The sequence below is a fragment of the Erinaceus europaeus genome, chromosome 10 (genome assembly GCF_950295315.1).
Source record: "Erinaceus europaeus chromosome 10, mEriEur2.1, whole genome shotgun sequence".
In the NCBI taxonomy this organism is placed as follows: domain Eukaryota; kingdom Metazoa; phylum Chordata; class Mammalia; order Eulipotyphla; family Erinaceidae; genus Erinaceus; species Erinaceus europaeus.
The window spans coordinates 111,421,204-111,448,610 of record NC_080171.1 but is presented as its reverse complement, the minus strand read 5'-3'; the positions used below and the strand labels follow the sequence as shown (position 1 = coordinate 111,448,610).

At 39.4% G+C, this 27,407-nt stretch overlaps 1 protein-coding gene across 3 annotated transcripts; it reads right to left on the bottom strand.

Moving 5' to 3' along the window:
- Positions 1–610: 610 nt before the first annotated feature.
- DIRAS2 (DIRAS family GTPase 2) lies at positions 611–27,317 on the bottom strand. 3 transcript variants are annotated; one of them, XM_060200521.1, is made up of 3 exons: positions 27,250–27,317; positions 26,988–27,065; positions 611–4,519 (listed from the first exon to the last, which is right to left on the bottom strand). In XM_060200521.1, exon 3 carries the CDS (start codon positions 4,480–4,482, stop codon positions 3,883–3,885), a length of 600 nt encoding a protein of 199 aa, XP_060056504.1. In that variant the 5' UTR covers positions 4,483–4,519; positions 26,988–27,065; positions 27,250–27,317; the 3' UTR covers positions 611–3,882. The 3 variants fall into 3 exon arrangements, with proteins under 3 accessions (XP_060056504.1, XP_060056505.1, XP_007539948.1); XM_060200522.1 differs by lacking the exons at positions 26,988–27,065; positions 27,250–27,317 and adding an exon at positions 27,066–27,211; XM_007539886.3 differs by lacking the exon at positions 27,250–27,317 and having other exon boundaries at positions 26,988–27,196.
- Positions 27,318–27,407: the final 90 nt, after the last annotated feature.

Below are 27,407 nucleotides of genomic sequence, written 5' to 3'. Positions count from 1 at the left end.
GTGTCCAAAAATACCCAGGCAGTGACACAAAGAGAATTTATTTTGCTTGTTTTTCCTGTGTTAACAAAAGTTAGCTTTGGTTAGCATGTTGAGGGATGAGGACCAGGGATACCAAGCAAAGACCCAAAGTACTGACATTGGAACAGTTCTGAGGGTTTTCTGTAACAGCCCCACTTTATGGTGGGATGCAGTGGGTAAGGTGTTAGATTCTCAAGCATGAAGTTTTGAGTCTGATCTCCAGTATCACACATGCCAGAGTGATTCTGGTTCTCTTACTGTCCCCTCTCATTAATATTTAAGTATATTTTTTAGAAAATTTAAAAAATAAAAGGAGATTAACTTCATGTACTGCAACACTGAACCTAGAAGGAGCCCTGCCTACTCTATTCTTCTTCCTTGGCCTGGCCTGCCAGTGACATCTCATGTGCTCTGACAGGGGCCAGCTGGGAAAGGTCCCCAGGATCACCACTGGACAAACTCCTGTCTCCAACCCCAGGCCCACACAGAGCCTGACAGTTTCCCTCCTGGTACAGACACATATGACGCTGCTGCAGAAGTAGGTCAACACAGAGGCTGCACCCTGAGGAATAAAACACCGCCTTCCAGCCACTGCATCAGAACTGAAGCTTTATTTTAATGTTTTCATATTTTCAGAACATCACTGGCAACTAGAAACTTGTATGCAAGGGTGATTTTTAGAACTGCAGAGTAAATAAAATAGATAATGGCATTGTAACAATAGGTACACCTTAAGTATAAATATACACGTTGATATCCCACACGTATAAAAGTCATGCTCTGTAATTATCCACAGACTGTGGGCTACTGATCTTTGAAGGTTAACATATGTCCCATTTGTTATGGTTATTTCCAGAGAGCTTATGTAGGAGCAATACATTACAAATTTTGAAGAAAAGAATTAAGTATCACAGAGCAATTTTTAAATAATTTAATACATTTTTCTTGTCTTACAAAGAATGAGCATTTCTTCAGTATTACAAACAGTGAAACAAATATACTAGCTTACAGATATGTACAATTTACTACTTTATAATTCAAAAATGCAGGAAATTATATATATACTATATATAATTTTAGATCTAATGAACATTTCAATATTGCTCTTATGTTGGTCTTGCTGTATTGCATGCATGCTCAGGGCACGCCCATGGCTTGTCACCAGATGGAGGAGGGACTAGCAGGGGACAGAAGGGAACTCACAGAGCCCCATGATTTTTTTTTTCCCAGAGTGCCATTTTCAAAGCAATATTTTTGAGTTGTGTGACTTACTGTGACTAGGCAAAAAAATTCTCTGCCCCTGTGCAACACAGGATGTGCCTTCAAGAACCATGCAGTTGGGGTGGGACCATGTAAATGCTAAAAACACTGGATTCAGTGGAATTAACTCCTCAAGCCCTGAGTCAACGGTGGAGCTCCTAAAGATTATTTGGAGACAATGACCCACACCCTCTGTTCCGTTCATGGGATGTGATCTCAGAACAATGTTTGAGGCTTCAACCAAAAGCTAGAAATTCATGAGGACAACATAGATATCCCAAATGAGATTCAACTTTTGGTAATCTCAAGCTTCTCGTATTATGAGGTTCTAAATGCTTAAGAAGAGACATTCACTTTAAAGGGCTAAAATAAATTCTAATTTATGTGAGTCTAGAAGGAATAGTGATAACAGGAGTTTTCCCTATGGGAGCCCTAAGATTTGACAGCTCAAGACAGAGATCATGTCTTACTGTAAGTTAAGAGCCCACCAAGATCTCTAAACACTCCTTGGCATTAAGTCTTGTATCTTCTCTCATCTACCTCAAGTCCAAATTACAAACTGCTACCTCTCTCTTAAGAGTAGAAAGAGAAATAAAGAATATATATATATATATATATAGTGAAAAGTTGAAATAAAAATGTTCTAGAATGTTCGCCAACCAGATCTCACTATGAGGGCTGTGGAGCAAGCAACCAGGTGAAACAGATGAACCTTTGAGTGGGAAAGGGTGTGGGCATCCAGGAGAACTGGAATAGCAGGGCTCTGGCAAGGCGTTCCAGTGCCTAGGCACCTCTACATCCTCCGGGCTCAGGTTTTATTCTCAGAGGCCAAGACCATGGGGCAGGATGGTTCTCAGGACACTTCCCACACAATCCCACACAAGGGTGAGTTATCATCAGGGCAAACAGAAGTGACCAAAGAAAGACAGTGAGCCTGAAAGGACTAAAGGATAAGCAGGGAGGATGATTCCATTATTGCAGAAGCAGCCCTGCTGGGAGAGCAGGAAAGACACAGCAAATGCAGGAGGGATGAGATGCCAAGAGGGTGCCTGCAAATGTCCAGAACTTGCCATGCTCCCAATGGGACAAGATGATTCTGATTCTGCAGTGGAGGGGGGGGGGGCAGTGTGCATTATGCCGACTGGAACAAACAGAACTCACAGGCTTTGCCAGGGGAATTTTCAGAAAGCAGAGCCAAACCAGACTGGATGATGGCAGAGCAATTACACTGAGGAGGCTCAGCTCTGCCTGCAACAGAGCAGCCTGAGTGCCTGTCTCTGGCCACTGTCCCCAGCTTCTGCACTCAGCATGCAGGAGCCAGCAGTGACCACAATTTGAAGGATTAGGGACACACACAGGATCACTGAGAGGAAAAGGTTATTGTTTCCAGAGTGAATACTGCATTGAACAGCTCTTTGAAGACATGTACAATGAAACATGCAAGATAATCTGTTACTTGAATGCATTTTTCCAGGAATATATTTTTTGTTATAGATAAGATTGTCAAAAAACACAGTGAAGGACTTCTATTTCAAAGTATTTCCTTAAGGTGCAAAGTATGGCATATACATGTTTGTGTTATTTAGAAAACGGATGTGCTTCTGTTCTTCGATGGCCTTTGTTGGCTGTTCCCAGGTGGATACAGACCAAGTTATTTAAAAGAGGAAAACCACCTTGGAGGAAGAAGAAGAAACAAAGAAGAAATGTCTAAAAATAGCTACTTTAATTGCTTTTATTTAAAATCCGAGGACTGGAAGAAGCTATACCCCATTATGGGTTAAGGAAAGAAACTTCACATTTCTAAAACCCAGGAAGTGTAACACCCGGGGTGGAGTGGGGAGTGTTGTGGTGTTTTGCGAATGTCACAGCATCCTCACTCAAACACTGAAGGGTTTCTGAGAGAGCAGCAGACTCTTTGTGAACTCAGCACTGGATCTGAAAAATAAATACTCTAAAGGTTAAAATAGACAGCTGTTAAGTTAGATCTAGAGAGGTGAGTCTATGCTTCAGGGTAGCAAGTATATCCCTCAAGGTCAGTCAGGATTTGACAGTGGACATCTGCTTTGGGAGGCTGTATGATTTTAATTTTTTTTCAATGAAAGAATAAGGAAAAGGAATTAACTGTGGATTGGATTCTTCCTCTCCTCCTCTCTCCTGTCCCCTTCTCCAATGATGTCCTTGGCTTCTAAGCAGAGGGAAACTCTAATCTGAAGGCAATGCCTGCAACCTCACATTCACATGCTCTCACATGCACAAAGATGTAGGATATTTCTCTGAGCACATGAGCTTGTGTGGATTCTAGCTCTGCTGCCTCCTGATGCAAAGGTGCCTTCAGGAAAAGAGCTGGCACCTCTAGTCCCCTAAGAGGCTGAGCACACTTTGCAATTTCACTGTCTGCCAGATTCCCTGATTCTAGAGAGGCGTGCTTAATTGGTGGTATGTGGGATGCCCACTTAAATACAACAGGGCACATCTTGGTCAAAATGCAACATCTATCATATGGGCATCTTACATGCTACCCTGACAACTGTGGGTTTTACATGGGGGGGGGACAGGGGAGATGGGGTGACGGGACACAGAGCTGCTCTTCCATGGGAAGGGCATTCACATGATAACACATTTGCCCTTGAGCTTCTCTTTCCTCTTCTGCTGCTTGCTCTTCTTCCCATCAATCTGTAGGCTCACGGTCCTGCGCTTCTCCAAGTTGAGCAGCTCCTGGAAGAGCTCTTTCACGTTGTGGTTGAGCTTGGCCGAGGTCTCCATGAAGGCGCACTTCCACTTGCGGGCCAGGGCCTCAGCTTCGTTGCTCTCCACTTCTCGGTTGGGGCTCTCATCACATTTGTTCCCCACCAGCATGATGGGAATGCTCTCCACATCCCCTTTGATCTCACAGATCTGTTCATAGATGGGTTTGAGCTCCTCCAAGGACTGTCGGCTGGTGATGGAGTACACCAGGATGAAGGCATGTCCTTTGGAGATGGACAGCCGCTGCATGGCAGGGAACTGGTGGCTGCCTGTGGTGTCTGTGATCTGCAGCGTGCAGATGCTCTTGTCACAGCTGATCACCTGCCGATAGGTGTCTTCCACAGTGGGGATATAACTCTCCCGGAACGTGCCCTTCACAAACCTCAGGACCAGGGAGCTCTTACCAACACCACCTGCCCCGAACACAGCCACACGGTAATCGTTGCTCTGCTCCGGCATGTTGCTGGGGGGGCTCTGACTATCAACCGGGAAAGACCTAGCAAGGAAACCAAAGGTTAAAGAGAATTAAACAAAATTCTTGAAATGAATCATTTTTCCTCATTTTGATAACTAAAAAAAAAATGAAGTAGTTAAGTTTGCTTTTGCTCAGTCTACCAGTCTACCAGCATGAGGACAACTCATTTTATTTAAAAATTCCCTATTCCCAAGGTCAACAAATCTACTAAGTTTCCAGCTTTCTAAAGGTCAGTCAGTTCACTCACTAACTGGAGTCTGTCTGCTTCTCTATATTAGACTATGACCTGAGCATGCTGATTTGCATATCACTCTGTGCCCAGGGGAACAACATCAATCCAGCCTAGGGGCTGCAGGGTGAAGTTAAGTCAGTGGGGAGATGAAAATCAACAACAACAATAGCAGCAACAACAATAATAGCAACAACAACAATGGGAAAAGATGGCCACCAGGAGCATGGATTCATAGTGCATGCACCGGGAGGTAAAAAAAAAAAAAGAAAGGAAGAAAAAGAAAATCAATCACTCCCAGCACACATACCAACACACAAGCATAACATACCTATATTGTTTTACCTGAAGTATCATACACTCACTATGTTGGACATAATAATACAGGATTTTCTATAGTTTCATTGAGGCAGGCAGAGGCAGAGGCAAAGAATGGTACTAATATGTACTCAGAGATTGTATTAACCCATGATTGGTCACCACTTTTTGGAACTGGTGTCAGTATTTCCACAGTACAGTGAAGAAGCTGGAAAGACAGAATGAAGCGGCAATCTAATATGAGCAGGAGGTTGGGATGCAGACTTGGTGGCTCACACACACCCTGCAAACAGCAGGGCAGAGCTGGTGGCAGAGCCATGGGCATGACTCAGCTGGGGTGCAGGCTTTCTCAAAAAGCACCAAGAGCTGACATTTAGTTAAGAAGCTTGGAGAGTCCTTTCATTCATCTAAATGAAAATGATTATAAGTACTTTACTTTTAAGAACTGTGTTACCAAGACAGCAGTATAGACTACTATTATCAGTGGTCATTAAGATGGAAGTTTCCTTCATAACAACCTCACCCATAGTCCACCGGATAAATGTATTCTTCTTACATATGTATTACCAACTATTTTCACTCCATATCTTCTTTGGAAAGGAAAGGAATGTAACACACACACACACACACACACACACACACACACGGGAATACTGGAGCCAGGCAGTGGCTCACTGGGTTAAGTGCACATAGTAAGAAGCATAAGGACCCATGCAAGGATCCTGGTTTGAACTCCCAGTTCCCCATCTGCAGGAGGTTACTTCACAAGTGGTGAAGCAGGTCTGCAGATGTCTATCTTTCTCTATCCTTCTCTATCTCCTCCTCTCCTCTCAATTTCTCTCTGTCCTATCCAATAAAAATAGAAAAGAAAAACATAAAAAGGTCTCCAGGAGTAGTGGATTCATAGTGCAGGCACCGAGCACAAGCAATAATCCTAAAGGCAAAAAAAAAAAAAGAATATCTATATTTTTAACTAAAGTAGGTAAATAATAATGTACTGTAAAGAAGCTTGGAATCTTTTTCCAGGGAACTAGTTTATGGCCTTCCCTTTTCTAATCTCACAGTAACTGAGGAACAATAATAAAAAAAGTCACTGTTCCATAAGTTTACTTACAGAGGCAGGAAAAAAAATAGTACACATAATTAATGGGAGTAAAATGACCATATCTACCATCGGTTAGAAATATCAGACCAAAGCCCAGACTCTAGCCTCCCATTTTCTGATTTCACCATCAAAATGTGCCTCCAGTCCAGGTGGGTTTCTTCTTTAGTACGTGTGTGTGTGTGTGTGTGTGTGTGTGTGTGTGTGTTAACCTCCTTTAAAAAACCACAGAAGTGTCAATTACAAAATAGTTTATAGAAAAAAATGTCAGGAAAGTCATTTAACAGAGAAAGACTCAATGAAAGTCTGCTTAAAAGTCTGATGAGTCGATTAAATCTCATGAGATCCTTAAGATCGATTCAAAAGTGCAGCACGATGATAAATTGTCCTACATTTTATATAATACAATGGCATATGGGTCTGGTTTGTTGATCCATACTCATCACTGCATCCTTCTCTTTGTGGTTGAAAGTATAGTACAGCATCCTCACTCAGTGTTGCTTTGACTAATTGTTAATTAGTTCCAGACCGGAGTGTAAGTATCTAGTCAAATGGGAACAAGTCTAAAAAATAAAAAAATGTTCTGTAGCACAAAGTCTCTAAAAGAATCTTTGATCTTTAGCTCATGTATATCTCATATTTGTTGAGGTTGCTCACAGTTGTGATAAGCTTCCATTATTAAACTGACAACCAAATATGAAAAGCTTAACACTAAGCACAAAAAGAGAAAACTGTAACTACTGTTAGTCATTGTCTAGGCATCTGTTGTGCCTTCTCCAAAGGCCAGGTTCAGAGCCATCGAAGAATATATATAGAAGACAAACCTATACATGGTTTGCATGGAGCGTGGGACCAGGTGCAACAAGCGAACACTGAAAGGGTAATTTATAGTGTCATTTAGTAAAATGCATTGCAGCAGTCATATAAAAAAGAAATAAGGACCCAAGAAGTGGTTCACATGGTTAAGTATACACATTACAGAATACAAGGACCCAGGCTCCAGCCCCAGTCTCTACCACTGAAAGCTTTGCCAGTGGTAAAGCAGTAATACAAGTGTCTTTTTGTCTCTTTCTTCCTCCCTATGTTCCCTTCTTCCCCTCTTAATTTCTCCAATAAGTAATAATAATAATGAGTTAAAAAAAATTAAAGGAATAAGGAACCCAATCAAGCTGGACATTTCAAGAACAATGTTCCTAAGGAGGTGGCATGACAGTAGAAATAATCAAAATAACACTGACTAAGTAAAAAATGGTGGAAACATCATTCCCAAATTCAAATTCAGTACAAAACTACAATAATCAAACTGTGTGGTACTGGCACATATTGACAGAGACATACAGCACTAAAAAAATTTTTTTTTAAATTCTGAGTACAAAAATAGAGCATCGCATTAATGGTCAAAAGATTTTTCACAAGGATGTTATGAAATTTTCAGTGGAGAAAGAACTGTCTAATTTTATTTTCTTTTTTTTTAATTTTATTTAGAAAAAGGAAGCACTGGCCATAATTGTCTTCTCAATGAAAGGTGTTAGTACAACCAGATATTTATATCCAAAATAATATGAGGATATGAGATAAAACAAAGACTTGAAAACTACTAAAAAATAAATAAATAAAAATAAAAGGTCTTACAAGAAAACTTAGGCATGGATCTTTATGGTCTTTGCTTTGATAATGCCTTCTTATGCAAAAATATGAGCCAGAATGTTAAAAAAATTAAAATTGGATCTAATCAAAATTAAAATGACTGTCCCTCAAAGGGAACAGCCTACAAGAAGTAATGATATTTTTCCAAGCCTTCTATCTAGTAAAAAATTATTTCTAATATTGTAACCAATATAATTCAACAATAATGAAGCAATTTTAAACTGAAAAAAATACTTGGTTAGATACTTTTTTATTGTTCTTTTTTTTTTTAGCACCACCAGGATTATTTATTTATTTTAAAAAGGAGACATTAACAAAACCATAGGGTAGGAGAGGTACAACTCCACACAATTCTCACCACCAGATCTCTATATCCCATCCCCTCCCCTCCCCTGATAGCTTTCCCATTCTCTGTCCCTCTGGGAGTATGGACCCAAGGTCATTGTGGGATGCAGAAGGTGGAAGGTCTGGCTTCTGTAATTGCTTCCCCGTTGAACATGGGCGTTGACTGGTCGGTCCATACTCCCAGTCTGCCTCTCTCTTTCCCTAGTGGGGTGGGGCTCTGGGGAAGTGGAGCTCCAGGGCACAGTGGTGGGGTCATCTGTCCAGGGAAGTCTGACTGTCATCATGCTGGCATCTGGAACCTGGTGGCTCACCAGGATTATTATCACTGGGGCTCAGTGCCTGCTTGATGAATCTACCTCTCCTGACAATCTTTTCTCTTTTTATATGGTCAGAGAGAAATTGAGATGGAAGAGGAAGATAAAGAGGGCTAGAGAAAGAGAGACACTTGTTGCACTGCTTTACCACTCGTGAAGCTTCTTCCCTGCAGGTGAGGAGCCTTGACTTGAATCCAAGTCCTTACTATGGAAATGTGTGCTTTACCAGGTGTATTCTACTTGACTAGGTTGGTTGGTTGGTTGGTTGGTTGGTTGGTTGGTTGGTTGGTTGGTTGGTTGGTTGAATAACTGAAGAGCAGGGTCATCATGTATACTTTTATCACTCTCAGCAACTTTTTTGTTCAGATAGAAAAATCAGAGAGACCGTGAGAGGGAGAAACACTACGGCACTAGACCTTTCTGTGGTACTATAGCATCTACCTTGTGCCATACGCAGTGAGAAATCTTTCCAGCCCTTCATATTCCTTCTAAAAGGCAACATACTTTCTCAAAAGGTTAAACATAATCAACACACGATCTAGCATTTCCCCTGCTAATTATGCATGCACGAGAACTGAAAGGATAGTCACAAAAATTTGTACATGAATGTTCACAGTATTAGTCATAACAGTCAAAAAAGGAGAAACCACCCAGTTGTCTGCCTAGAAAGGCCCCCACACACTGAGTGATTCCATTTATATACACTGTTCAGAGTTGCAGATCTATTATTAAAAAGTATTTGAACTGTCTAGGGATGGTATGGGTGAGTGGGTGCAGGAATGGGAGATGACTGAACCAGTAATGGGTACAGCATTTTCTGTGGAGTGATTCAAATGTTCTAAAACCTTGTGGTAATGACTTCACAAACTTTTGTTCTATCATTCAGTTTCTTATCCCAGGATAAAATTGTTACTTTAAAAAGACACAGAGAGGAGCAGTAGTCTGCTGTGTGTAATGACAGTCTCTATTGATTCTGAAACTGATTCACAGATAAGAACAAGCCAAAAGACCCCAATGGGAGAAAGAATATGTCTAAGCATATAGGTTCAGCTTTATTCCTAATAGCCTGTTAAATAACCCCATGTTCAAAGTAGAAATAAGCAAAGTACAAACCATTCACAGCATTAAAAGCAGTACGTCAGATTAATATATCCATCCAATAAGTAAAATTAATACACAGATTGATAACTTGTAAAAGCAAAGTTAACGCTAACCTTTTTGATACACCTGACATCCTTCTGGGTGTATCCCAATGTGAGTAGCGGTTACAAAGGCATCAATACTACAGTATGGCCTGGAGGTGACTAAGCTTATTCTGACTTTTTTCTTTTAAAATTATCATGGGCAAGCTCAGGAGGCTGCTCACCCCCAGAAGAGTGCACACACTTTATTATGAGCAAGGGCCTGGGTTTGAGCCTGGAGCATCACATGGGAGCACACCAAGCATAACACCAGAGGAAATTATGAACAGTGGAATGGTGTTGTAGTGTCTCTCTTTTGGACTCTCCCTCTCTGTCTTTATGTAAAAATTAAATAATTACCAGGAGCAGTGGAATCAATATACATGAGTTCCTAGTACAAATATATAAAATATATACATATTTTGTATATGTGTATATGTATACATTTTATACACAAATATACATGGTCATATATATATATGGTTGTTGGAAAAGTCATAATGTATTTTTCTTTTTTTAAAAAAATGTATTTATTTATTTTTAATAAAATTTTCTTTTCTTCTTTGACTATACTCTTTTACTGTATTTATCAACTATCTTAGAGATTAGATCATACAATTATTTTTTTTCCTTTATTGGGGGATTAATGTTTTACATTCGATAGTAAATACAATAGTTTGTAAATAGAATAGTGTATTTATTTATTATCAGATAGAGACAGAGAGAAATTGACAGGGGAGGAGGTAGAGAGGGAAACAGACAGAGAGACACCTGCAGCCCTGCTCACCACTAGTGAAGCTTTCCCCCTGCAGGTGAGGGCCAAGGGTTTGAACCTGGGTCCTTATGGCCACAGTCCAGTCCCTCATGACACATTTTTCTATTTTTTCTTATACAAATATGTTATGGTTTTTCCAACAACCCAATGTGTGTGTGTGTGTGTGTGTGTGTGTGTGTATGTCTTTGTGTGCAAGGGGGGGATAAAAATCTCAAATTTGAAAAAAATAACTTCTAAATAATAGCTTCTGATATATTTTTCACTTTACTGTGGCAGGGGGGAGAGGTTTTAATACAGCTTTTAACACATCTTCTCATCTAACTTCTCATCTCCCCATGATAGGCTTCTGCAAGACACTTTCTCCCCCCAACCTAAGTTCCTGTCCGTCATCCTGCATGAGGACCCAAATGCCCCTCCATTTCTGAACTCATTTACTTTGGTGCAATACATGAGACCATTTTGCTTAGTCATAAAATAATAGGGAAAACTAAGCATTTGTTCTCAGACTGCAGGAATAAGCTTACTTGTTAAAGTTTGAGAAATAGAAAGCAGGACTTTGATGTGAGAAGAGAATAAAGACTGGTGAAATGTTCAGTTCAATGGTGTGATGGTGTCTATGAAGAGAGTCAAAGACATTTTTGCAAAAGGGCTTTAGAATGATGGTAACAGACTACAAAGACAAGAAATGTATGTGGGTTTCTCTTGAAGGAGAGAGGAAGGAGCAACTGGTGTTGGAGGAATAAGCAAGGAAATATGTAAAGAAGCAGGATGGTGAGCTCATGAAACAAATCTAGAAGACAGCAGGAGTGCAGGCATCTATGATGCCCACATGAGACTGGCCATCAAAAAAGAGAAGGCAGGGTACAAGGTGGCACAGGAAATCCTAACAAAGCTTGCCCAGGCCAACCTCAATCTCTCCTGTTGTGTCCGCGTTCAAGCACACACACACAAAAATAATACAATCCTTTCACTTAGTTAATAAAATAGGTTTTTTTTGTTAGCTTTATTGATTTATTGGCTAGAGACAGTCAGAAATCGAGAGGGAAAAGTGAGATTGAGAGGAAGAGACATAGACACACCTGCAGCACTGCTTCATCATTTGCAGAGCTTTCCCCCTGCAGGTGGGGGACCAGAGGCTCAAACTTGGATCCCTGTGCATTGTAACATGTGTGCTTAACCAGTTGCGCCATAATCCGACCCCATAAAATAATTTTTATTCCCACCTATGCCCCTTCCTTCAGAAATAATAATCCTTAAATTTAAAATGAAAACTCAAAATTGTCATTTGGGGGCATTCAAAAAATCATTACAATTTTAAATAAATAGTGTCCATAGCTTGAATAATAGGTCTTAATGTCTTGACTTATTGAATTTGGACCATATCTGAAACTAGCACAAAGCTTTTCTGTGATTACTAATTTCTACTAGTTATATTTTTGAAGCATGTTAAAGTGTTTCTGTTTTCCTGGTATGATACTTTCATTCCTGGTATTCATTCCTGGTATTCCTTTCAACTTATTCCAAAATTAAATGTGCATTTTGCATGTCATTTCTAAACCCTAGCAATGAACAACACTCCAAAGATTTAATAAAACATCTTTACTGCAGAAGTAGTGTTGACTGAAACATGGTTTTAAATCAGTAACATTTTGGTTTCTACTTTTGCTCTAGCTTTTTGTTTGTTTGTTTTATTTTGTTTTCCTGACTACATAGCCTTCAGTTGTAAATTTTTGATTTAATAATAATTATTTTATTTTATTTTATTTATTTATTTTTACCAAAGCAGGCCTCAACTCTGACTTGTGGTGGTTCAAGGAATTGAACCTGGGACTTTGAAACCTCAGGCATGAGAGTGTTGTTGGAGCACTGTTCACTTACAGTAAGCAAAAGTAATTGTAGGGACATGGACATAATTAACAATCGGCTGAGGTTAGCCTGACTTCAAGAGCATACAATAGACCTACTTAAACTCACAAGGGATTATGGGTACAAAATCATTTAAGTGAGCTTCTGGAAGTAGTTCACTCCCTTTTGGTGTCTCTTTACCTATTTGTCCTTCAACTAGATGTCTTTGCCTTCTACCCAAACCAATGTTAACTTTTCCCCCGGGGGCCTGTACGTGTTGAAGCTGAACACAGGAAAACATGCTTAAGGACAGTGGCCCATGCTTTGGTCAGCGGATCTTTCCCTCTTTGCTTATGTTGCTGCCACAGTTCTTATGTACTCAAATAAATCTGAGTTGTAATAATACTGCCTTATTAAAAGAAGCTTTTATTTTTTGTATTATAGAGTCTCTTTGCATAATCATTATGTTATCTCCTACAACCAAACATTTATTTTATTTTATTTTATTTTATTTTATTTTATTTTATTTTATTTTATTTTAATGAGAGATAGAAAGACACACCAGAGCACTGCTCAGCTCTGGTATATGGTGATGCTGGGGATTGAATCTGGGACCCTGGAGCCTCAGGCATGAGAGTCTTTTGCATAACCATTATGCTATCACCCCAGCATTGACACTTTGTATTTTAATTTGTCACCCTCCTTGGATCCATTTTGTGTTTGATGTAACCATTACTGACAGACTCTTTTTGAAAGCATTAAAATTTCAGAGTTCACGTGCTCTCCATTGATTGATAGAATTCTATAGTCAAGCTAAGTTCAAATTCCTTTTTCTTCAGCTTTTAAGGATTATGTAATTTTTAATTTTATGACCCAGAGTGGTGGCATGAAATCCAAAGCCAGTATGATTCTCTTTCCTTTGTAGGAAAGTTGGAATTATTTTTTCCTTTTGTTTGGAGTGGCTATGATATTCTCTTCATTCTGGGAGTTCTGACATTTTCACCAACCTATGCCTAAAATTGCCTTTCAACTGTAGAACTTTTAAAAGAAAGGAGGAGGAATGGGGTCTTTCTTGGAATAAAAGAGTAGTATGTTTTGATAGGTTTGGTTTTATGACTATAAGGCAAAATCTGCAGCAGCATAGACAGAAATAAGATTCAATAAAGAGGGGACTAGATGTTGGAGTAGCCAGTAGATCATCAATGATACAAGGCATAAGGTCCCTGGTTCAAGCACCAAATACACACCTGCAGGGTCAGAGACCTTTATGAGTGCTGAGACAGCGCTTCAGGTGTCTCTCTCTGTCCCTCTCTACCTTCCTCTTTCCTTTCAATTTCTATCATTATCCAAAACCCGTTAAAAAAAAATAAAGGCTTAATGATGTCTGTCTGAAAGCATTTCATTTGGGGAAAGCATGATAGCCAGGAACCTCAACGAGTTAAATAAAATGAACTCAACATCACTTTACAGACTACCAAGCATATTTAGTCAATTTCTGCTTTATGTCTTTGCTTTTGATGTGGGTAAGGAAAATGAAATGGAAAATCACTTGATTAAGAAACAATACCATATACTCTTGGTCAAAGAACCAAGACAAAGTGTAGCCTAGAGCACGCTAGCTCTTCAAGGAAATAAACACTTAAGGGCCAAGACCATTAGTGTTTCAAAAAAATATGAACACACAAAAAGAAAGAATTAAAAACCAGCTATGGTGGATTAATGTTATCACCAGCCCAGGATCTCCCTTTTACTATCTTCTTATGAGTATGGTACTATGCATGTGTACCTGATTAGATGAAAATTCTATTTCTAGTCAAATAAAAATTTAAAAAATTGAGAAGTGTGTAAAAAAAAGATGGTCAGTCATGAACTGCTTTATCACTCTCGTATTTTTGTTTCTATTCCTAAGAATCCATTACCAAATCCAAGGGTGTGAAGATTTATTCGTGTGTTTTCTTCTAAGACAAAAATGAGTTCTTATAATTTGCAATTGATTTTATTTAATTTTTTGTATATGATGTCAGGAGATGAAAGTTCAGTTGTCTGTGTCAGCACCATTTACAAAAGAGAATGACTGGTCTTGAACTCCAGACAAAAATAAATCAACTATAAACATGGAGCTTTGCTTATTCTAGAGTCAGTTCTATTGCCTTGTCTATCCTTATGCCTATAAGCTATTATTTATCTACTGTAACTTTAGCAAGTTTTTGAAATCAGTAGCAAGATTACTCTCTTTTTTTTCCCCCAAGATTTATTTGGCTATCTGAGGTCCCTTAAATTTTAAATTAAGGGTTGGGTGGTGGTGCACCTGGTTGAACACACACACACACACACACACACACACACACACACACACACATTACAGCAAAACACTTGTTCAGTAGCTGCTTAAAACTAATAGTCAACACCAGGTGATAAAATATATAAAAAGTCTAAGTTACGGGAGAGTCAGGGCAGTAGTACAGCCGGTTAAGCACATGTGGTGCAAAGTGCAAGGACCAGCGTAAGGATCCCAGTACTAGCCCCCGGTTCCCCATCTGCAGGAGAGTCGCTTCACAGGCAGGGAAATAGGTCTGCAGGTGTCTGTCTTTCGCTCCCCTTCTCTGTCTTCTCCTCTCTCCATGTCTCTCTGTCCTATCCAACAACAACAACATCAATAACAACAACAATTAAAAAAACAGCAAAGGCAACAAAAGGGAATAAATAAATAAATATTAAAAACCTTTTTAAAAAAGTCTTAAGTTACAAGCAAATTTCAAAGTAGGGGGATGGATGGTTGACGCCTCTGAATTTCATGGTGTTCTGAGGTGAACTGTATTTTTTGGTTTACTCTTTAAATTGATTATTTCTGTAACTCTCTTTAAAATGTGTTTACAATGTGGCTCATTGATATCTATGAATCTTTATCACTTTAGAGAAGAAATTCAACAGCATGTTTACTTAACAGTGTAGATTATAAAATCTGATTAGACTTGATCTTTAATGCATAGAATCCTTATAAGTAATGCACAGAAAAATGCTTTTCCTGTGATGGTCAAATGCACAACATGAAATGAGTCTAAACCTGCTGATGTGTCAGGATACACCAACAGGTTCTATCGGTCAGTCTTTGATGCCACCTTCACACATCAGACTTCTGGTCAAGGACAGAGCCACTAGAATCATTACATAGATGAGTAGCTCAAGACCAGATGGGCAAAATGATCCAGCAGGGCATATTCTTGCATATTCAAGGTAGTATGGATTCAATTACTGAGTTAGGAGGCTTGTCAGGAGGTAGTGTTGGCAAAGAGAGTTTCTTCCATAACTAACCAGATACAAAACAAGGAGTCCTGCAGGCTCAGTTTAGAAAGTGGCAATGAAAAGAAAATCTATATTTGATGATTAATGTGAAACTGTACATACTAGGTCAATTAGAAAAGGCTGGTGCAAGATTCCCTCTAGAAGGGAAATGTCAACTCTGGGATAACGGGCTTCATTGTAGAGAAGAATAAATCTGAGACATTAAGAAAATGGAGCCATTAAGATTCTGACCAAATAGCCAACCACAAAGACAGCCAAGGCATCCTTACCCTCGAACAATGCGGAGAAATCCTAGACATGGTCGATCTTCAAAACACCTTTGCTTTAGGCATTGATAACCCCTGTTTTATAGGAAAGAAAACTTGAGACACTCACTGGTTGAAGTAACACTGCATTACTACAGAGCTAATAGGCTGCAGAATGTGCAATTCAATTGAGGTTTTTTAAAACAATCCAACAGGTAATCAAGTCAACCCAAATTTTCAAGGAAGTCAAGTTGCTAAATACTGAGAAATAAGAGTTGTTATACAATAAGCCACCTGTAATATGGCCAAGAAACTTTCAGACTCATCATAGTAACTTCAAAAATACAGTCATGATGTTTGACAGGTACTAATGTAGGGCTGTTCATGCTTCATGACAGAATTGTTTAAGTAAAATAGTTTATTGCCAATACCATACATCAGATGGCAAAGAAGGGCTAGTGTTGCAGTACTTATCAGGTGAGTTATGAGTTTAATGATTAATGATAAAGACTCAGCACTATAATCACAAGTTAACAAAATGACTCTAGTCTAAGAGGAAGAAATTATCAGCTGTTAGCTAAATAGTAAAACATAGGAAGATAAGTAGGAGTTTAGTATCACAGTACTTCATATAAGATTTATGTATTTAAGTTCATCAAGAGCCACATTGAACTTTGTTTTAAGGGTTTGTTTTATTTCTAAGTAGGGGAAGAGAGAAAAATATCATCATTACTCTGGCATATGTTATGCCAAGCATGGAGTTGGAGACCACATGCTTGAGAATCCAAGCATTTACTCACAGTGCAACCTCCCAGGCCACACTGTTTTTTAAAGACAGCACAGAATTTATCAGTCAGTTCCTAATTGGCTGCTTTTTACTCAGAAACCATGTATGTACTGTCACATTTTTGCTTCACCTATGGAATGAAATCTCAGTGCAATTGCTAATCAACTAAAGGGTATATTTAAACTCTGATAGTCTATTTCTCATTATTGCTTTAATCACATTTATATAATTCATGTGACATTAAACATCTTTTCATATGTTGAGTAATTTGTACTTGTATCTTTGAGACCTACATGTTCTTGGCCTGTTTTTCTTTTTTACTAGTTTGAAGACTATTTATGAGAGAGAGAGAGAGAGAGAGAGAGAGAGAGAAGGTGAAAAGGAGAGGGAAAGGGAGAGGGAGAGGGAAAGGGAGAGGGAGAGGGAGAGGGAGAGGGAGAGGGAGAGGGAGAGGGAGAGGGAGAGGGAGAGGGAGAGAGAGAGAGAGAGTGTGTGTGTGTGTGTGTGTGTGTGTGTGTGTGTGTGTGTGTGTGTGTATGTGTGTGTGTCAGACTGCAGCTGCATTCTCGATCTCCCTCACTTTGGGGCCATACTAGGAATGCACTACTCCCACTTGAATCAGATCATCCTGTGGTTGAGTCCAGAAATCTCAGGCTTAACAAGTCCATAAGGTGATCAGGATGTTCACTAGATGATACCATAGACTTAATAAAACTGATGCTCAAATACAAGACCTGCTCTATTATAGAAGCTGGAACTCATTGGAAAAAATATTTCTTTCCAGCTGTCATCAATCCTTTAATGATATTAGTTTATTCTGGATAAATTTAACAAATTTCTTAAAGTCACCTTATGAAGAAATGTTGATTCATATAATTGTTAGCACAAAGGTACAGCTTTGTATCTCCCCAAGATGGGCTATACCACACCTCACCCTCCACTCAATAATCATTCTCCTCAACCATAATGCACTGTATTCTCCACCCTCCTTATACCATCCCACCACCCTCACCCCCACCCCACACACACACACCTTAGAATCCTCTCATCTAGGTCTTTGAACCTGCTGAAGAGGACCACTATCCATTAAGGCTTTATCTTGCATTATCCTTTATTTTATTTTATTTCATTTTTTTGCCTCCAGGGTTATTGCTGGGGCTCAGTGCCTGCACCATGAATCCACTACTCCTGAAGACCTTATTTTTTCTTCTTTTGTTGTCCTTGTTGTAGCCTTGTTGTGGTTATTGTCATTGTTGATGTCATTCGTTGTTGGATAGGACAGAGATAAATGAAGAGAGAAGGGGAAGGCAGAGAGGGGGAGAGAAAGATAAACACCTGCAGACCTGCTTCACCACCTGTGAAGCAACTCCCCTGCAGGTAGAGAACTGGGTTCTCAAACCAGGATCCTTACGCCCGTCCTTGTGCTTTGCGCTTAACCCGCTGCGCTACTGCCCGACCCCTCCCCCCTTTTACTTTATTTCTTAGGTCTCACTTACGAATGTGGTTAATCATTTTTTACTACTAATGACTTGTTTTATTCACGATTCTCTCAAGTTACATTCAGAGTGTAGCAAAAGAGACTGTATCATTCCTTATGTCTGATTAGTATTCCACTGTGTATATACACTGCAATAGCCTTAGCCACTCATCTGTTGCTGAGTGCTCAGGTTCTTTTCAGATTTTGGTTATTCTAAATAGTACTGCTGTGAATACAGGCGTGCTTTGGACACATGGCTAAAAGAGGAATTGGTGTTTCCTATGGCAGATCCACCTCCAATAGTCTAAGGAAATCTCCAGGTGTTTATAGTGATTGAACCAATTTACATTTCCCCCAACAGTGTTGATGTGTTCCCTTTTCTCCACATCCTCACCAGTACTTATTTCTGTCCTTTTTCAAGTGTGGTATTCTCAAAGTTGTGAGGTGGTGGTATCTCACTGTTGTCTTAATTTGTCTTTCTCTGATAATCAGTCCCTTTGAGCATTTTTTCACACATTGTCAACCATTAGCATTATCTTCTTTGGTGATGAGGATGTTCAGAACTTTTCACCAATTTTAATGCCTTGTCTGGGTTTTTGTTGTTGTACCTGAGTTTTGTGATTTTTTTGTATGTTTTAGTCTGATGTACAGTCTGTAAATACCTTCTTCCATTAATGAGGGTGTCTTTTAAAATTTCTTTCTAATTATCTTTATTTATTTGATAGAGATCACCAGAAATCGAGAGGAAGGGGGATACAAAGAGGGAGAGATACAGACAGACACCTGCAGGACTGCTTCACCACTCATAAAGCTTTCCTCCTGCAGGTGGGGTCTGGGGGCTTGAAGCTGGGTCTTTGTTCATTGTAACATGTGCACTCAACCAGGTGCACCACCACTTGGCCCCCCAGGTATTTTGTTTTGATGGTGGTTCCTGTTACTGTCCAGAACCTTTTCTGATTGCTGTAATCCCACTCGCTAACTTCTGCCTTTTCCTTACAGTTGGACTTGAATCTATGAAGAAATATAAAGGTAGACATTGTGTAGTGTTAGGTCAATGTTTTCTTCTATATATTTTATAATTTCCAGTCTAATATCTAAGTTTGATCTATTCTGAGTTTACTTGTGTGCACAGTACCATGTGGTGGTCCTGTTTCATTCTGCTTCATATTGCTATACAGTGTTTCCAGCCCTATTTACTAAAAAGACTTTCCTTTATTGATTTAAAACATTGGCATTAAATCTCTGTATGTCTGGAGATTTAGTTCTGGGTTTTCAACTCTGTTCCATTGATCTGTGTGCCTATTTTTGTTCTAGTGCCACATGGTTTTGATTACGATAGTCCTGTAATATAGTTAGAGGTCAGGAAGCATGAAGTCTCCATTTTTGTTCTTTTATCCTTAGAGCTTCCTTGGCAATTCTGGATCAGGTCAGCTTCTATTGCATTTTTCTATCCCTTTAAAAAATCTTGTTGAGATTTCTGATAGGGATGGAAGACACTTTACATATATATTGGGTTGTCAGAAAAGTTATGACATTATTTTTCTGTTTTTCTGTACAAAACTGCATCATAATTTTTCTGACAATGAAATATCTTTGGGTAACTCGTCATCTTATTGATGTTAATTCTTTCAATCCATATTTATAGGATAACTTTCAATTACCTTGTATTTTTAAAATTACCATCCATAAAGATTCAATTTTCAATGTGGAAATTTTTCACTTCCTTTGATTTAATAAATTTTTTAGTAACCTAGTTTGGGATTATTCTTTGAGAGACTTTCTCTACACTGAGATACCTAAAATATTTGCATTATTTACATTTTCATTCTTTGTGCTTAAATATTTGCTTCAACAACCTCAGTTACTTCAGTATACTTAAAATGTTGGTATAGCTAAAGCAATTTAACATTTAGAAGAGCAGAAAGGAATAGGGACAGAATGTCATCTTATAAATCTATTCTGCATAGGATTGGCAAATTAGATCACCTCAACAGAGTGCTTGCTTTGCATTATATGCAACTCAGGAACACAAATTCAAACCTAAACTATTACATTAGAGGAAACTTCAGTACTGTGGTGCCAGCCTACTCCTTCTCCCTGTAACCCATTTGTTCTTTTCTATCTGAAAAAAAATCATTCTAAAGAAGTAAAGGCCCAATGAGAGAAAATATCTATTTTGAGTAATAATAATATATATCTATATCTATCTACATATCTATCTACATATACATATATTTCACAGTTGTTATATCCTGGAAAATTAAGGTCCTTGTCAGTGTCTAGGTCATTCGACCTGTTTCTATTAAATGGGAAAGATATTTACTTTTTATTGAGAAAACACTAGTTTTAATAATTTTTACTGAGGTTTAATAGTTTCCAGTACAGTTACTGACACATGGGTACAATTTATCATCTGCCAGTGAGTTCTCTGCAGAACATTCAGCCATGACTTAGGTTCTTGCCATCATCATGCAGCAGGACCCCAGGATTCTCTTCACACACTCCTACCCTACCTTCCCCAGTCCAAGTTCCACTTCATGTTTTCTGTCTCTGTCCTTATTTCTTAAGTTCCACCTATAAGTAATGTCATGCAATATTTGTCTTTATTTATTTATTGCTTATGTCACTTAAAAGGATGCCTTTGAGTTCCATCCAAGATGAAGCAGAGAATACAACTTCATTATTTTAAATAGCTGAGAAAACGCTATTTTATAATAGTGTTTGTTCCCAGGGCCAAGACATGGCTCATGAATCAACTTTTAGAATGTGCATGAGAACCTAGATTCAAACCCTTGACACACATGGAACATAATTCACAAAGCATGAAAACAGTAAACTAGACCTGTGATATTGCTTCCCTTTCTGTATGTATGTGTTAATTTAATAGAAAAGTCAATAGATTTAATAGAATTTTTCATTAAAGAACAATCCAGACGCAAAGCCCTGGCATCAAAGAAAACAAAAAGCTGACTGTTGTTGTCTCTGGGGTACAATTTCACATCTTCCCCAAATATGTGTTAGCACACCTAATCTACCACCAACGTGCTACATTGGAACCCCGACCTCTTACAGCCCCACCCCTCCTCCTACCTTGGTGGCCTCATATCTGTAGGCATCGGTTAAATATTACTATCTGTTTGATCCTGTCTCCTTTGTTTCTTAAACACCACATGAGTTAGATCATGTATCTTTTATCTTTCTGGTTTGTGTCACTTAGCATGGTCCCATCCAGTCCCATTCTAATTCATTTTTTCTTAAAATTAAGATATAGAATGTGTGTGTGTGTGTGTGTGTGTGTGTGTGTGTGTGTGTGTGTGTGTGTGTGTTCACAGCTTGCTTAACCTCTCATCCTGTCCTTGGGCACTTGTCTGGTTGTCTTGTCACCCAATTATTTCTATGATTCAACAGTTCTAACTTCCTATTTGCTTGAAAACATTTAGATCAACTTTGCTAAAATAACAGTGACAGTTTGACTGTGACTTTCTATTCATTCTCTGGAGGACAGCCCTGTGACATTCAAAGGAGCCTGAAATGAGAAGCACAATTCTGTTTCAACTTATATCTTTCTTTACATCTCAATAAATTATCTCACAGGCAAGGAAACAATGAGGTAATATACTGATTTGATGTGTGTATGTATAATGGATGAGGTGGTAGCTGGGTGGACTTGTTGGAGAGACAAGCACAAGTTTATAGAAATGGGGGGGGGGGAAGTGCCATGGAGTTGAGTTTGGCAGAGAATGAACTCAGGGCCTTTAACATATTATGAGTGGCCTTCTGACCTCAATTTGTTTCCCTTACCCTTTTTCCTCTAGAGAGAGGGAGAGAAATAAGGGAAAATGTGGAACAGTGAAACAGAGGAGAGACAACATAGCATTGCTCCACTATCTATAGTAAACCCCCAAAGCCAATCATGGTGCTCCCTTGTGATGCGTTATGAAGCAAGTACCTCACTTGATGAGTTATCTCCCAGCTCCAGAGTTGGCTTTTAATGCGAGAAAGCTAATTAAACTGCTCCTGACTTTGTTCTGAATACAGAGACATGGAGGCTGATAGACACTGCTCTGCCAAATATCATCTAAAGAGAAATTCCAAATTCAGAATCATAGAGGAGTTCAAATAAAACAACTGTTAGTAAGGTCCGGCGTGAGGATCCCAGTTCCAGCCCCCGGCTCACCACCAGCAGGGGAGTCGCTTCATGGGCGGTGAAGCAGGTCTGCAGGTGTCTATCTTTCTCTCCTCCTCTCTGTCTTCCCCTCCTCTCTCTGTTTTTCTCTGTCCTGTCCAACAACGACAACATCAACAACAATAATAACTACAACAACAATAAAGAAAAAAAAACTAAGGCAACAAAAAATAAATAAATAATAAAAAATTTAAAAAAACAACTGTTAGTGATGAAGTAGAAAGAAAATGTGTCCCCCTTCAACAACTCCTCGGGCATACTTCTGGAGTCTAGTTTCTAGGACACCAAGGAACTGATGAGAAGGAGAACAAGATGTTATTGTGAGAATGGCTAATGGAAAGTTCCTGTTTCTGTTATTTCCTCAGGAAAAAAAAAAAAAGTAATCACTTCCAGACATTAATTAGCTTTAGAAAAAATACCACACCAACTCTTTTCCTGGCAAATGACCCTCTCTTTACATCTTCTGTTGTGATTTCTGAGATAGCCATGTGATGAAGATGGTATCCACCCCTCCAGCCTATTTCAATCAATATTCATAGGTCATCCAATTATCAAGTTTCTCAGTTTATCAAATGCCATCTAATGGTGTCAACAACAACAAACAAGACACAAACATAAAAATACTCATACCAGTAGAGGATAGTACTAAAATATCTGTAGACAACAATTTATCACACTATTAATTCTAGTCCACTAGTTGTTTATTAATTTTGTAATGTGTTTCTGTCACTTGACCAGCAAAAGGATCCAAAATATTAAAACTAAATGACCATTAATGAGATGGGAGACTTATCAGGGTTTGAACTATAGCAAACTTAGTGCTGGTGTAAAATACCAACACCAGTACTGTCACTCAGTACTGTTCCTTTTGCCCCTGCTACAGAAGACCGCCAGGTTGTACAGAGGTATATCCACATTATCTACCCAACAGTCTTCTTCATGGAACTAGGGAAAGTACTTGATATAATTGTCGTGTTCTATTGATAAAGACATAACTAATAGGTTCAAAATTGCACAGCTAGTTAACAGTAGGAGTTCACAGAACACAGGTCTTAGAATAATGTGTGATCGTTTGTCTATTTCTTATACTGTTTAACTGATTCCATTTAATGGCTTCTAATATTTCAGATTTTAAAATAACTTGCTATAGGGCTGGGTGGTGGTGCACTCAGTTGAGAACACAAGATACCCTATGCAAGGGCCTGGGTTCGAGTTACTGGTCCCCACCGAGAGAGGAACGTTTCAAGAGTAGTGAAACAGTGCTACACACGGTTCTTTCCTCCCTCTCTGCCTCCTCTTTCCCTCTCAGTGTCTCTATACAACAAATGAATAAATAGATAAAACGTTGTTTTGTTTTGTTTTTAAAGATAAAATCTAGTTTTAATAGCCTTGTTTAAAAAGTAATTAAGGGAAGTGCAAGGACCGGTGTAAGGATCCCAGTTCGAGCCCCGCCTCCCCACCTGCAGGGGAGTCACTTCACAGGCGATGAAGGTCTGCAGGTTTCTGTCTTCCTCTCCCCTCCTGTCTCCATTTCTCAGTCCTATCCAACAATGACGACATCATTATCAACAATAACTACAACAATGAAAAAACCAGGGCAACCAAAAGGGAAAAAAAATAGCCTCCAGGAGCAGTAGATTCATGGTGCAGTCACTGAGTCCCAGCAATAACCCTGGAGGCAAAAACCAAAAAAAAGTAATTAAGAGGCTGGGGAAGTCCACACCTGGTAGAGCATGCATAATCCAGTGTGCAAGGACCAAGGTTCAAGTCTCCAGTCCGCCCCCCCACCCCCCGCAGAGGGAAGTTTCACAAGTTGTAAAACAGTGCTATAGGTCTCTCTCTCTCTCTCTCTCTCTCTCTCTCTCTATCTATCTCTCTCTCCCTCCCTCACTATTTGCCCATTTTTTCTCAATTTCTGTTTCTGTCCTAAATAAATAAATTTAAAACTAAACAAATAAATAAAACTGCTTGCCAAAAGGTTTAACATTCCATAAGTGGACTGATCAATAAAATATCTACTAGCCACATGGGCCTCTGACCTCTTAAAATGTAGCTTTCAAATAAAATGTTATTTCGGTTGAAGATTGAGCATAAGAGGAACTGTCAAATATCAGCGTTTTCTATTGATTACATCTTTAAATGGTCACTTTCACATAGTAGGTTAAATAAAATATATTCTTAAAAATTAATTTCCTCTGTTCTATTGTAACTACTAGGTCATATAACATTATGTGTGTAACCCACACATTTTATAGCTACCGGGCAGTACTGATTTATAGGAAAAGACTTAACTGCACTAGGAAGAGAGCTACATGGAATCTTCCTTTCCTAAGTTTGCTACAGCTGAGCGCAAAGGAAGAGAAAATGAGAGACAGGCTTTACCAGTACTTTAAAGGGCACTTCACTTAACCTGGTCAAGAAAGACTTGTAAGCTACATTATAAAGTAAAAACAAAAGCATCTTTTAAGGCAACGAAATAATTTAAGTTCTTCCTTTGATGTGCTTACACGTATAAATTTGACTTGTGAGAGACATTAGCAACTGTGATAACATTACAGTCATTCTCTCCCTTTTTGGATAAGGGCAGCTATTTTCCCCGGAAAAAAATCAAAAACTAAAACGATCTCCTGGAAACCAGTATATTTGTATATTGTTTATCCTTATATATACAGGTAGACAGAGATGACAGATGGAAGGATGGCTAGAAGATAGGCAGATAGGTGAAAAGACAGAGTCGATATACCTAAGTGAAAATAGGGCAGTTATCTGAATTGAAAGTTACAGGTCGGCACTGAATCTTATTCTCTACTTAAAACAGATGGCATGTAATCTTCTCATCAGACAGCCAAGTGTTCCTTTTTGTAACAACAACAAATCTATAGTACAAATATTTACTACCTTTATCTACAGGAAATGATAATCTTGTGAAAGAAATAGCGTAAATTCCAATATACTAATACAGCAACCGTGGCCACACAATTAGAAGATTGTGCGTTTTTGTCATCATAGACATACTTCCGATAGCTCATTATTTCCCATAGGTTTTCATTTTTGTAAGATATACAGATAACAGAATAGCCATGTTCATAGGATCCCAAGTACATGAAGCCAGTGAGTTTTCCTCTGCTGTTTTTCTTATGAAATGATCTTGTTGGCTGCTAAGAATGTCAATTTGCTGGCTACAAGCTGAAAAGCGACTTCCCGAACTTGGAATTTAATTTGGGTGTTTTCTAAGTATTTTCTTAGGAACAACACTGTAACAAGAAGAAATTCTGGAAGTTTCTACAACAACCATACATGGAGAATTGCTATCTGCATCTGTAAATGAAGGGAGAGCAGCAGTCCTGTACCACAGAACATGCAATCACTTCTCTCGCCATCATTCCCTGTGCTGTCCCAACTGCCAAGTTAAATGGCTTATGTTAAATGGGATAAAATTGCCTACTTGCCAGGATTCTATTTCTATAAGATGAACTATAGTCTGTCTTCCTGGTCCTCAGCCTGCAGGAACCCTTGCATTCCCAGAGACAGAACTGTTGATAAGTTGAAACTTCAGACATCAACCCCCCCCAAAATAGTATTATTCCCCTCATAAAGTCGTTCAATTTATTCTTTTACCTTCCTCTCTTTTCTCCCTCCCACTCCACCTCTTTGAATCAAATGTCACTGGAAAAGCAGTGCATTTGGACTGACCTCAAATGCAAAATGCTCCAGTCTTTTACTGCTGCCTAGAAAATCCTCAAATTTTGTAGTGATTATTATTATTATTACAACTACTGTTATTGAAAGCAGAGTCTCATAGATTAAGGCTAGCTTCCCACATGAAATGGGGTCAGATGGTTAAAAATATATCCTGGGCAAATATGCATAAAAAATTCCTGAGGAAGGCTAGCTGTGTCACTCACTGCACAGTGCAAAGGAGCCAAATTCCACCACAACATTGCATTTCACCATTTAATGGATGTACTAGATGATTCAAGGAGCATCTAGTTTAGAAGCCCCCCAGGTCCCCCCTGAGGATGTAAACAGGAGTATTACAGTGGAAAAACCAACATTTTTCCAGAGTGGGATTCAGACAGGTCCCCATACTAGGAAATGCCAGCTAAGCTTTGCAGGCAAGCCTGGAAGCTGTTGGCAGTCATTGTCATTTTATGGGAATCACATTCTTACAACTAAAGCGGGGGTGCGGTTCCTTTCCTATATTCTGCTCATACCCACTAGGAAGCAAAAAGGAAATATGTAGAAATCAGAGAAGAAAAAAACCTTTTTGAAAGAAAAGAATGAAAATATTTAGCCAAGTCTCAGCCAAGCCCAGAAGTGCTGTGGTTTTAGTAGGAAAACATGCTGAACAATATAGAGCGGCCACTAACGTGCTTTGCATTTTTTTTTTCACTTTGGACCACATCTTTTTATGACTTTCGGAAATCCATTAACCCAACTTCCACATAAATAGAAAACACCTGCACCGCAGAATTTAAAAAAAAAAATCCTATTTTATAAGGGATCCCCCCCCCCATAATAAGTAATACAGATTTTCTTTTGTTTGCTTTCTTTCTTACTATTTTTTTTTTTTTAAGAACACATTCTCTACACGGATATCAAGATGCTCGCTCTCCCTGACAAGGATACAGAAATGCAGCCCCCCTCCCCGCCCCCCGCCCCGCAAGTCCAGTATTTATATTGCTGACTGGCCCTCCCAGATAGCAGCGCGCCCTTTCCAGGGAGGGGGGCTCACCAGCAGCGTTGCCCGAGCCTTCCGCACCCAGATGGCCAACACAGCGATGCCACAGCCAAGGAGAAGGGAAACGGTTACCTGGAAAAGAACACAACTCCACTCAGAGCTGCTTCTGAGCTCTCCTCACACAGGACAGGGCGGCACAGGCTGGAGGTTGCGGCTCCTCCCGAAGGCAGGCGGGGCGCGCTGGTCCGCGCGGTGACGATGCTGTCAGCTGCCCGCCCGCCCGCCGGTGCGCCCTGCTCGCCCGCGCCCCGCGCACCTGCGCCGCCAGTGCGCAGCCCGCACGTTCGGTCCCGGGGCCTTCCTCCTTCTCCTTCTCCTCCACCTTCTCCTCCACCTCCTCCTCCTCCTCCTCCTCCACTACCACCTCCTCCTCCTCCTCTCCCCTCTTCAATCTCTGACTTCTGAGCTGTGCCA